The following is a 13369-nucleotide window of genomic DNA, read 5'->3' on the forward strand; positions in this document are numbered from 1 at the left end:
CTAGCTGGCTGGCTGGCTGGTTGGCTAATATAACGAACTAGCTAGCTGGCTGGCTAAATAGTGAACTAGCTAGCTGGCTGGCTGTCTGTCTGGCTAATATAACGAACTAGCTAGCTGGCTGGCTAAATAACGAACTAGCTAGCTGGCTGGCTGGCTGGCTAAATAACGAACTATCTAGCTGGCTGGCTAAATAACGAACTAGCTAGCTGGCTGGCTATTTAAATAACGAACTAGCTAGCTGGCTGGCTAAATAACGAACTAGCTAGCTGGCTGGCTGGCTAAATAAAAAACTAGCTAGCTGGCTGGCTGGCTAAATAACGAACTAGCTAGCTGGCTGGCTGGCTGGCTGGCTAAATAACGAACTAGCTAGCTCGCTGGCTGGCTAAATAACGAACTAGCTAGCTGGCTGGCTGGCTGGCTGCCTAAATACCGAACTAGCTAGCTGGCTGGCTGGCTGGCTAAATAACGAAATAGCTAGCTGGCTGGCTAAATAATGAACTAGCTAGCTGGCTGGCTAAATAACGAACTAGCTAGCTTGTTGGCTAGCTATATAACGAACTAGCTAGCTGGCTGGCTGGCTAAATAACGAACTAGCTAGCTGGCTGGCTGGCTAAATAACGAACTAGCTAGCTGGCTGGCTGGCTGGCTAAATAACGAACTAGCTAGCTGGCTGGCTGGCTGGCTAGCTGGCTAAATAGCGAAGTAGCTAGCTGGCTGGCTGGCTGGCTGGCTAAATAACGAACTAGCTATCTGGCTGGCTGGCTATATAACGAACTAGCTAGCTGGCTGGCTGGCTAAATAACGAATTAGCTAGCTGGCTGGCTGGCTAAATAACGAACTAGCTAGCTGGCTGGCTGGCTGGCTAAATAACGAACTATCTAGCTGGCTGGCTAAATAACGAACTAGCTAGCTGGCTGGCTAGCTAAATAACGATCTAGCTAGCTGGCTGGCTGGCTAAATAACGAACTAGCTAGCTGGCTGGCTGGCTAAATAACGAACTAGCTAGCTGGCTGGCTGGCTAAATAACGAACTAGCTACCTGGCTGGCTGGCTAAATAACGAACTAGCTACCTGGCTGGCTGGCTAAATAACGAACTAGCTAGCTCGCTGGCTGGCTAAATAACGAACTAGCTAGCTGGCTGGCTGGCTGGCTGGCTAATATAAGGACTAGCTAGTTGGCTGGCTAAATACCGAACTAGCTAGCTGGCTGGCTGGCTGGCTAAATAATGAACTAGCTAGCTGGCTGGCTGGCTGGCTAAATAACGAACTAGCTAGCTGGCTGGCTAAATAACGAACTAGCTAGCTGGCTGGCTAGCTAGCTAGCTAAATAACTAACTAACTAGTTGGCTGGCTAGCTAGCTAGCTAAATACATTTCTTTTATCAGCCACACAGGGCTCAACGAAGATGGGACAAATACAATGTAGAGCTTTTCTTTTTGGGAGGGGGAAGGAAGGAAGGCTGATAGACCGACTCGTCCCACACGCGATAGCAGTTGTTCGACGTAAGCCCACAGCTCGGAAATGGTGGGACACTGTACGAGTGCGTGCAGAACGGTTTCGTCGCTCTGCCGGTATCTCGGACAGGTCGGCCCCGTGTTTCTCGAGCCATGCCTGTAGAGCTTATCCCGAACGGGTAGTGCTTCTCGATAGCACTGCCAGGCCAGGGATCTCTGGAAGTTGTCCATAGGTTCCGGCCCGAAGGTCGTCTTAAACAGGCGGGTCAGGTATTCCTCGTCGACGCCCAGGTTCGCCCCGAGATCGTCGTCGTACCTTCCCTCCACTAATCCAGTATAGAATGCGTTAGTTGTGATGCAGGAGGACTGGTTGATGATGCGCAGACACGCGCTGAGACTGCGACATCTCCGGCTCTACGTAGACAGCGGTGAACAGGTGTGGTCACCGTTTGTGCGGCGCGCTTTCCCGCAGCTCGTCTCCATGACCGAACTGCAGTCATGGATCAAGAAGAGGCCGAGGAAGGGCGAATGGCACCGCGAGTGTCGCGCTGCTCTTCGGCAACTCCAACAACCCGGGTCAACCTTGAGCGACTGCATCACAACTAACGCATTCTATAGTGGATTAGTGGAGGGAAGGTACGACGACGATCTCGGGGCGAACCTGGGCGTCGACGAGGAATACCTGACCCCCCTGTTTAAGACGACCTTCGGGCCGGGACCTATGGACAACTTCCAGAGATCCCTGGCCTGGCAGTGCTATCGAGAAGCACTACCCGTTCGGGATAAGCTCTTCAGGCATGGCTCGAGAAACACGGGGCCGACCTGTCCGAGATACCGGCAGAGCGACGAAACCGTTCTGCACGCACTCGTACAGTGTCCCACCATTTCCGAGCTGTGGGCTTACGTCGAACAACTGCTATCGCGTGTGGGACGAGTCGGTCTATCAGCCGAGTCTATTGTGAATATTGTCGCGCCTCCTTCCTTTAAACGGGAAGGAAGAGCTATTTTCATCGTACTTGTGGCTATGGCGAAAGAATGTGTATGGTGGACGCGTCTGAAAGGTCTAGAGACAAAGACTTTCCTCTCTGGGCAATCTCTCATCAACTTCTTCAAGTATCACCTGAAGAGGAAGTTGAGAGTAGAAAGGGAAGTCTTGTCTAGTGAATGCTTCAAAAAAAGATGGGTGAATGTAGCAAGGATGGCACGTGTGAACGACGGAGCCATCTTGAGCATAACCCTATGAACAAGAAAAAAAAAATAAAACAAAAAGTCAAAAGAGAGTCACTTACTGTTATAGTTTCTTCAATGAAAATATTGACCAAGGTTACCGTGGGCTTTTCCTTCCACGGCTAAACCTAAACTGTCCTCCCCTCTTTTTACACGAGAACATTACTGTGTGATACACGATCCCTATTGATCGGCCTTTCCTTTTCTTTTTTTTTTCGATCCCTTTTGATCGAACTGCCCCTTTTTCCCTTCCTACGATCCCTTTTGATCGACACCACCATTTTTTTTTTTTTTCCTTCCTTCCCCCTCCCAAAAAGAAAAGCTCTACATTGTATTTGTCCCATCTTCGTTGAGCCCTGTGTGGCTAATAAAAGAAATGTAAATGTATTTATCTATTTATATTTCTATATATATATTTAGTTATATATATATTCAATTATATATGTATGTATTTATTTAATTATTTACCCTTTCATTATGATATATTTACATTTATTTATTTTTATTCATTTATATATATATTCAAATATATATTTGATTTATTTAATTAGTTATTAATTATCTATTTATTTATTTATATATTTATACATATATATCTTTATGTGTATATATACATATGCATTTATTTATATTTATTTAATTGCATATTTATTTATATATATATATATTTATTTATTTATTTAACTATTTATATATCTAGTTATTGATATATATTTATTTATATATTTATTTATTTATATTATTTATATATGTTAAAAATTAACTACCAACAAAAATAACTGGTAAGCTAACTTTAAAAAATCATCACCAAAATAGCAGAAAAAAACGACAGTGAAGGTATGCAGACTCTTCAAGAATCGGTCCTTTTGGTTGTATAAATAATAATAAAGGAGTTAAGACGCAAAAACATATAAATTCAAAAGAACATATTTATCTTCTTCAATATATATTTCAGTATAAAGAATTCATGAAGAGGCTTAAATCAAAATTTCTTTACACATCATTCAGGAATAAATTTGACATCAGAAAAAATACATTCCGTTTAAAAACACAAACCGTTCATAGGGAAAAATTTCACAATTGTGAAATAGCAGTTTTTGCGTCGTAACTCCTTTATTATTATATATATTTACTTATATTTATTTATATATATTTACTTATATTCATTTATTTATATTTATTTATATATATATATATTTACATATATCTATACCTGTATATATAGATGTATGTATGTATGTATCATCATATGTGTGTATATATATATATATATATATATATATATATATACACATGTATATATATATATACACATGTATATATATATATACACATGTATATATTTATATACACATGTATATATTTATATATACGTGTATATATTTATATATACGTGTATATATTTATATATACGTGTATATATTTATATATACGTGTATATATTTATATATACATGTATATATATATATATATATAGTCTACAAGTGGTGCTGCAATAGAAACAGTTTACAAGTGCAATTCCTGGAATGTTAATTATGGAGCTTTCTGATTGGCTAAAATTAGCAGAAATATTAAACTTTAAAAGGCATGTACCCATCTTGTTATTTATTTGCATAAAAAAATGAATGAGTGGGAACAAGGGAGAGACTAAACTAAAAAAAAAAACAACTTCTAACACCTATTGCTAATTTTATTATTGTATTTTATTATGTTAGTAAATCAACGATAATTTTAAAAACGTGATTTCAACATTTTTCCCTTTTTTTTTCTTTCATAAAATGCAATTAATACATATATATATATACCCACACACACACCACACACATGATTTTTTAACATAAAAAAATGATTGAGGCAGAAAGTTATTTACTGCTACTGCTAAACATCTGAATTTAAATGGATGTTTAGGAGCAGCAGCAGTCTCTCCTTCTCTCTCTCTCACACTTTCTCTGTATCTCCAGAACAAATCCAAGACGAGGAGAACAAAGCAATGTTATGTGTTACATAACACGAAAATGAAGTGGAACCTGACACAGCGAATATCAAAAGGAAGAGAGATCAAACCAATGGAATGTTAACGGCAATGTAAGTAAAGAAAAAAAAAATGTGTAATGGTCTCCTGAGTGATGAGAAGAAGTGAGAGAGATGTTTGGTGAGGGTAGAGTTTGTTATGAGCAAAATTTGTTCACGATACAATTCCTGCATCTTTTGCCAAACCATAGAACACAGATTTTTCATTCTTCAACAATTTCTGTGGTGGTGCAAATTCTTTGATAGCTCCGTTATCCAAAACCATGATTCTGCAACGATAAAAAAAGAGAAATAGGAAATTTTTTTGAAAAAAAAATCAAAGAAAGAATAATGAATGCAGTTTGTACCTTTCCTCGTTTATGGTCATGTATGTTGAGTAATTACCAAAAGACTACAACTGTGAATATACACATCTAAAATTACCAATCGTGGGTAATCGTGCCAGTAACTCAAAGTCCACTTAGAGCTTTGCAGAATAAGCACCCAACGAAACCCCAGCAATCCACTTCATTTACCTCATAATGAACCAGCAAGCCCCAGTTTTTGTGCTGCTTTACTATCTCATAATATTTGGCAAGCTCTCTCTCTCATAAGCCTCCTTTCCAGGACACAGTCAGTTTCCACTTGTTACCCATTTGGTGGATTTTAAGAACAACACTGAGCGGAATGTTGTTGATACGATGTGATCTGAGAACTTTAAGCCTTTAGCATTTAAACAGGTCATATCCAGCCCCAATATTCTATCTGTTTTACGTTCAAACAAGTCAGATCTTACCTCTCACACCTATGCTACAATGTCATTCTAAAAATAAGTGATCACATCATCAAAATCGCAAAGGTGCAAAGTAATGCATGATTAATTAAAAAGTGAGAATAAATAAGTATAACATTTGATAAAGTAATGTGAAATATTAAAGGGATCAATATTCTATATTATATGGATCAATATTCTGCTGCCAGTCTGGGCTGTGGCAAGTAGTTATGTTTCATTGATCTGTAGCTTTCTCCAGCTCAACAAAAGTGATGACTTCTTTCCTGAGGTTATGTGAAAACAAATGCCAACATTAAAACAAGGTCTCACCTGTCATAATCCATGATAGTGTTAATTCTATGGGCGATGGTGAGGATGGTACAGTCATCAAACTCTGTCCTGATAATCTGCTGGATGAGCTCATCTGTTTCCATGTCAATAGCTGCTGTGGCCTCATCCAAAATCAAGATCTTTGTCTTGTGCAGCAATGTTCTGGCGAGGCATATCAGCTGCCTCTGTCCTATACTAGAGACAAGAAAACAAATGCAGAAAAAGAGACAATTAGATAGAGCATGTATGTGGATATGAATGTGCGTGTATGAATGTGTATATATATATATATGTGTATATATATATATATATATATATATATATAAAATTAAGGAGGAGAGAAAACAAATTCAAGGCCAATGTGTATATTCACTCAATCCCTATTAATGAAGTTCTCCATGGCATACACAGGCATCCAGCTGTAAAAATCATGCCAAAACTAACTTCTCTTGTGCCACATAAAAACACTGAGTTCACTCTGCAGAGTGGTTGGTATTAGGAAATGCATCCAGCCATAAAATCTTTGCCAAAACAGACACAGTGGCCTGAGGTAGATTCCTGCCTGACCGGCTTCTGTCAACCGTCTTACCATGCAGGCAAGGAAGATGGACATTAAACGAAGATGATGGTGAGATATATATATATATATATATATATATATATATATCTCACAGTATTGACCAAACTATCAGATGTTATACATCACTGGTCACAATGCGCTTGCATTGTTTTAGTCTTTGATTAATACCAACCAGCTGAATGCACTGGAGCAACAGGAAGTGAAGTGTTTTTCTCAAGAACACAATGTGCTGCCCAGGATTGAACCCAAAGCCACAAAACTGGGAGGCAAGCCAGCTAACCACACATCCATACCTGCCCCCTATTCACACCGTACCTTAAATTACTTCCTCCTTCGTCACACTGATGCTGTAGGCCATCATCAAGACCTGCTACGAACGTCTTCATATTAGCTTGCTCAAGAGCTCTCCATAGCTGAGCATCGGTATGTTGGTCGAATGGATCCAGATTCAGACGGATTGGTCCAAAGAAAAGAACAGGATCCTGATGGAATATAAGATACAAACAATGAGAATCAACCATTTGGGGTTAGAGTTTATTTTATTTTATTTTATTCATCTTTTACTGCATATCCTCCCTCATTCTTTCTTTAAGTTAACCCATAACCTCTTCCTCACTATTAGTTAAACCAGCTGGGCTAACTCTCATTCTGCCCCTCCGTCCAAGTTAACCTAACTGTGTTACCCCATTTGTCTCTCAGAATTAACCCCATGTGTTACCTCACATCTCTCTCCTCTCATTATGAATTAACCCATCTGTGTTAACCCATATTATGCTCCCATCTTTGAATCAATCCTTATGTGTTAACCCACATCCTACCCTCTCTTCATGAATTAACCAATCTAAGTTAACCTACATCCTGTCCTATCTAAATGAACCCATCTAAAGTAACCTATGTTTTATCCCACCTCAGTTCATCCACATCCTGCCATTCCTTTGCATTTAACCTATTTCAGTCAACTCATGTAATATAGTCCTAGATACATTATGCTTGATCAAAAGACAGGAATGTCATGATTAGAATACCTTTGATCATAAGTATGACTGCTGTGTGTGGACTGACCTAGGGTTAAACAACAGCAAAGTACATTGAATAATGTAGTCCTAGATAAACTATGTCTGAAGAAGTGAAGGAATGGTCATGAATGGAACATCCTTGATCAATGCCCCCCCCCCCTCCCTAGATCAGAACTGACCCCCGAGTTAAATAACAATAAGGAGGGACATTGGATTATGTAGTCCTAGATACACTATGCTTTATCAAGAGACCAGAATATCATGGCTGGAATGCCTCCAATGGTAGGTACGACTTTGGATCTGAATTGACCTTGGGCTAAACAACAACAAAGAGGAACATTGAATAATGTAGTCCTGGAAACACTATGTCTAAACATGGATTGCCTTGGATCATAGGTCTGGCTGCAGAATCTGGACTGACCCATGGCTAAACGATAACAAAGGGCATAGGATAATGTCATTCTAGATACAAAATATCCACACAAGCAACAGGGTTGTCTTTGATCATGTGGAGCGTCTTTGATCATTGGTCTCGTGGATATGGACTGACCTAGGGTTAAATAACAAGAACACCACCCACAGCAATGTGTACAAGGTGCCACTGATTCCACATGCCCTTCATTACAAAGCCACTGGATTAAGAGATTTTGGCCTCGACTTACCTGAGGCAGAATGGTCAAGTTCTTGCGAAGGTCATGCAAAGCCAAATCAGCAATGCACTGGCCATCGATGAGGATGTTGCCGGCACTGGCTTCAATGATGCGGAACAAGGATAGAGACAGGGAAGACTTTCCGGCACCTGTACGGCCCACAATGCCAATCTGGGTCGACAAAGAAATAGTAAAAATATATATAATATTGTGAAAATAAAAGGAAAAAGAAAAGCATTTTTTTTTTACATTTTACTTTTTCAGAGGCAAGCAAAGAAATTAAAGAAAAAGACAGAAAGAAAACAGAGGAAGGAAGGAAGGAATTGAATATATAACAATGATTTTGGATGAAAGATCATCACAGGTCTGCTTGATCAGCAGCTTAACTTTCAGACAAAAAAAAACCCAGAGAAAACAAATAAAGTGACCACCATTTCAGACAAAAGAAGTGGAGGTGTTGGGGAAGGAATTTGTAAACTGAATTTTTATTTTATTTATTTTATTTATTTGTTTGTTGAATCAATTTAAACAGTTATCTTATTAAAACCTGTAAATCCATGTCAAAGCAACGTTTAGAAAATTTGTTACAATCAAGAAAGGAAGACAAAACAAAAATTACGAACGGAAGAAAGAATACTCATACATGTTCACTTTCTTGACTAGAGTACGTAATTCTATGTACTCTACATGCACCTTCGATGAGGTGTAATGCATCTCAGCACTATACACATTAATTTCATTATGTTTATTATTATTATTATTAAATCTTACTGTAGCTTCCGTGGATTTTAAGGTCTTATTTTTGGTTAGTAGAGCCTTGAAAATAAATTGTACCTCCAGCTCCAAGTTTTTACATGTACTTTTTCTCTCTCGCTCTCAGAATATAATTTTTCATTGGAACAAATGTTATAAGATAGCTGAATAAATGCTCCAAGAAAAATATTGCTTTCCAGCATCAGCGCAAAGCCACACATGAATGTTATTTGCATTATTCTTCCCAGAGAATATAAAGTAACAACTTAAAAAGAAAGAACTTCGACAATATTTAAACTCAGAAAGTAAAGAGGTGGTACAGTATATTATCTTGTACAGAAATTATTAAATTTCAAGGGACGTAACTGTGCAAATTTTAGAGTTATGTCCCTTCCACACATTATTTTCTTTTTTTTTTCTGTTTTTCTTTTTCAATTCCCAACTTCGTTGTCGGGATATTCTTGTACTTAAAAAGACATTCAAGCTGAAACTATCCAACCATAGTTTCAGGATTAAGTCCACCCTAGACAACACTATCCCATATGTCTTTTGAAAAGTCCAATTTTTCTGACCATCAACTTAATACAACTATTATGCTTTTCAGAACCCGTCTTCGAAGTTTTCCTTTCTTTTTTTTTTTTCGTTCTTGATAATTTTTGTACATGTGTGTGCGCGCACACACACACACACACACACACACACACACACACACACACCCGTATGTGTCGGGTCTTCTTCATTTCTGAGTATTTTTTTTTTTCTTTCCTTCATGTCGATGTTAGCTTTCAGTCCTCTGCCTAATCATCTTAAACAAAGGGCTCATTCATAAGGTACAGATTCTGTCCAGTTTTTCTGCATTGAGCATATCCAGTCTGTTTATTGTTTGACAGTCTTGGAGATTATTGCCTTGCTTAGAAACAATTGAGGTGGGGGGTTAGCAACAGGAAGAACATCCAGGCACAGAAAACTCTACCCCAACACACTCTCATCCAACCCATACAAATCTGGAAAAAACAGACACTAAATTGACGATGATGAAGATGATGGTGGTGATGCTGGGGTTCTCCAATAATGGTCAAGCAAGGAAAGAAATACTGACAGCAAACCGCTTACCTTTTCTCCGCTGTTTATCTTACAGGTGATTCCACGCAGTACAAGATCAAGTCCAGGTCGGTAGCGTGTCTTGTAATTGTTGAATTCTATGGTTCCAGTCTTGGGCCAACTTGAGTCAACCTCAGTACCTTTGTCCCAATCGGCCTACAAAAAATTTTAAAAAAAAAGTTAAAGAGAAAAGCCAAAGTCAAACTGGATTTCTAAACAGGGCTTCTTGATGTTGTTTATGTATTGATATTCCAGCAACCGTAACCCTTTTGACACCAACCCACCTGAAACCGGCTCTTGCTCTGTAGTACATGTCTGGTTTTCATAAGTTCTGAATTAAAATCTTCCACCAAACCTTAGTCACAATTTATGTTCCTAACACTAGTTTAATGATAACGAAGTTATTTTACTAAATTCTTTGTTATTTTTAAAGTAACTGAAAGAAACACAGAGCATCTCAACAGGAATATAGTAACAAAAGGGTTAAAATATATATAATAGAGAAACAATTCTTAACCCTTGCATTACCAACCTGGCTGAAACCACCTCTGGCTCTCTATTACAAATGTCTTGTTTTCATAAGTTTTCAATTAAAATCTTCCACCAAACCCGAGTCACAATTTATGTTTCTAACCACTAGCTTAATGATAACTAAGTTATTTTACTAAATTCTTTGTTATATTTGAAGTAATTAAAAGAAACACAGAGCATCTCAACAGGAATATGGTAACAAAATGGTTAAAATATATTATAGACAAACAATTCTTAATCCTTTTGATACCAACCCGGCTGAAACCGGATCTGGCTCTGTAGTAAGAATGTCTCGTTTACAAAAGTTCTGAATTAAAATCTTCCACCAAATCTTAGTCACTAGCTGAACAGTAACTAAGATAAGAGTGTGTGTGTGTGTGTGTGTGTATTTATGAGCGTGAGTATATGTTTGTGTCTCCCTTTCTTGACCTCATGTGACAGTAGTCAACAAGTGTCATCACCATGGCAACATTATCATTTGTTTCCAATCTTCCACTCAAAGCATGTTTGGGCATGGGAGGAAATAGTACCTTGCTTGGAAATGGGACAAAAGAGACAGACAGAAGAGGTACTAGGCTTACAAAGAACAAATCCTGGGGATCGATACATTCGCCCAAAGGCAGTGCTCCAGCATGGCTGCAGTCCAATGACTGAAACTAATAAAAGAATGAAGAAAGTACTTACTTCAGATTGAACATGGGAATATTCCCGGATCCTTTCAATCGCAACAATATTGGACTGTAAATTACACCACTGTGATACCATCATGCTCAGTGCTGTCACTATCTGGGGGGGGGGGGGGGTAAAAAAATGATCACAATAATAATAACAACAATAACAATAATAAGAAGAAGAAAAATAAGAAGAAGAAGAAAAATAAGAAGAAGAAGAATAATAGGAGAGTATTGTAGTTCGCTTGAAGCATTGTGTATTGTTTGTAAAGAATAAAAAAGTTTAGAATGGTACAACAATGCACTATAAAACAAAAAATGGATTATATACCTGCTGTAATTTGGTTATCTATAGTCCGATGATATTTCCAAATTACAATTCCTTCCCCAGTGCATAACTGGTAGTTATTTCATTGATCTCGAAAGGATGAAAGGCAAAGTCAACCTCGGCAGAATTTGAACTCGGAACGTGAAAACAGATGAAAATGCCACTAAGCGTTTTGCCCCACGTGTTAACGGTTCTGCCAGCTTGCTATCACCTTAATAATAATAATTGTTGTTGTTGTTGTTGGCACTCTGTCGCTTATGACGTCGAGGGTTCCAGTCGATCTGATCAACGGAACAGCCTGCTTGTGAAATTAACGTGCAAGTGGCTGAGCACTCCACAGACACGTGTACTCTTAACGTAGTTCTCGGGGATATTCAGCGTGACACTGTGAAAAGGCTGACCCTTTGAATTACAGGCGCAACAGAAACAGGAAGTAAGTGTAAGAGAAAGTTGTGGTGGAAGAGTACAGCAAGGTTCGCCACCATCCCCTGCCGGAGCCTCATGGAGCTTTAGTTGTTTTCGCTCAATAAACACTCACAACGCCCAGTCTGGGAATCGAAACCGCGATCCTATGACCGTGAGTCCGCTCCCCTAACTACTGGGCCATTGCGCCTCCACAATAATAATAATAATAATAATATAACACAGTACTTTCATATTTCAGTAGCCTCGTGCGTTTTACAGAAGAGGATTGTTAAAAATAATGCATGAAAATACCGATCCAATCCAGCTAACTGTTGTTGCTGGGGGTGGGGGAGGTGATGGCAAGAAGTTAGGGAGATGGCGGGTTCGGGGAAACGAATTGTTTTGATGTCTTACCTGCAAGGCATAACTAATGGATAAACCAACATCTCCACCAGTTATTTTGTCTCTGCCGGTAACACTGAATATGGCTGCGGCAAACACCATCAGGTTTCCTATGGTCTCCAGTCGAACACCGAGCCAACTGCAAAGGGAGAGAGTGAAGATGAAGAGAAACACGGAATCTGATATTGTGGAGGAATAAGAGGAGAGAGACAGAAGGGGAGTTGGTGGTAAGATGGGGAGAAGAGGGGCAGAGGGGAGAGGAGTGAAGGAGAGATGAGAGGAAGAGTTGGGGAGAAGGGCGGGGGGGAAAGAGGTGGAGGCGAAGGAGGTGGGGGAGAGAAAGGCAGAAGAGGTGGAGGGAGAAGATGAAGGGGGAACGGATGGTGAGGGGATAGGAGAGGAAAAGAAAGGTAGGGTCAGAAGGGGAGGAGCAGATGGAAGGGCCAGGGCAGGGGGAAGATGGGAGGGGCAGAGTGGATGGGGCGGAGGGACGGAGTGGGGAGGAGGGGTAGATGTGATGGACTGGCATCCTATCCAGGTGAGGAATTTATATGATATGGAAATGAGGAAACCGGCCCTTATGATTCAGCATGACTCAAAGGTTTTTCGAAACCCACCCATCCAGTTACCATTGATCTCTGCCCTTGTTATATATCTCCTTATCCACCTTCCTGTTACTTGAGGATATGCCCTGACACCCATCCTCCCTCATCTTTTTTCCCCCTTTTCCATCTGGGTAAGCCAAGTGTCTCCTTTACAGCAAATTCCCTCTTCCTGTCCCTCTATCATGTTTTAATTTCTAGAACTACTTACTGACACTCTGCCAATTATGACAATGACGGTTCCAGTTGATCCAATCAACAGAACATCCTGCTTGTGAAATTAACATGCAAGTGGCTGAGTGCTCCACAGACACGTGTACCCTTAAGGCAGTGTGATAAGGCACGCCCTATGAAAAAGAGGTACAACCCCCATTTTTGCCAGCTGAGTGAATTTGAGCAACATGAAATAAAGTGTCTTGCTCAAGGAGACAATGGATCACAGGGAATTGAACCCATGACCTTATGATTGTGATCTGAATACTCCTAAACCACTAAAGTATGCACCTTCCCATAATCTCTCCATGTCTGGCATAAAACC

The 13369-nt window shown here is 39.6% G+C and overlaps 1 protein-coding gene across 4 annotated transcripts in view; it reads right to left on the reverse strand.

Annotated features, from left to right (window-relative positions):
* Nucleotides 1–4361: 4361 nt before the first annotated feature.
* LOC106882737 (ATP-binding cassette sub-family C member 1) overlaps nucleotides 4362–13369 on the reverse strand; it is a 46401-nt gene continuing 37393 nt past the window's right edge. For 2 of the 4 annotated variants that reach the window (XM_089338491.1, XM_089338494.1), the window contains 7 exons: nucleotides 12242–12368; nucleotides 11108–11209; nucleotides 9905–10048; nucleotides 8051–8209; nucleotides 6688–6854; nucleotides 5793–5987; nucleotides 4362–4980 (listed from right to left, as the gene is read on the reverse strand). In XM_089338491.1, the coding sequence (XP_089194617.1) occupies nucleotides 4866–4980; nucleotides 5793–5987; nucleotides 6688–6854; nucleotides 8051–8209; nucleotides 9905–10048; nucleotides 11108–11209; nucleotides 12242–12368 (1009 nt within the window). In that variant the 3' untranslated portion in view covers nucleotides 4362–4865. Of the gene's footprint in view, nucleotides 4981–5792; nucleotides 5988–6687; nucleotides 6855–8050; nucleotides 8210–9904; nucleotides 10049–11004; nucleotides 11080–11107; nucleotides 11210–12241; nucleotides 12369–13369 lie in introns of all 4 variants that reach the window. The other 2 variants (XM_089338492.1, XM_089338493.1) reach the window with 2 other exon arrangements.

This window comes from Octopus bimaculoides, chromosome 20 (assembly GCF_046866305.1).
Source record: "Octopus bimaculoides isolate indiv1 chromosome 20, ASM4686630v1, whole genome shotgun sequence".
Lineage (NCBI taxonomy): Eukaryota > Metazoa > Mollusca > Cephalopoda > Octopoda > Octopodidae > Octopus > Octopus bimaculoides.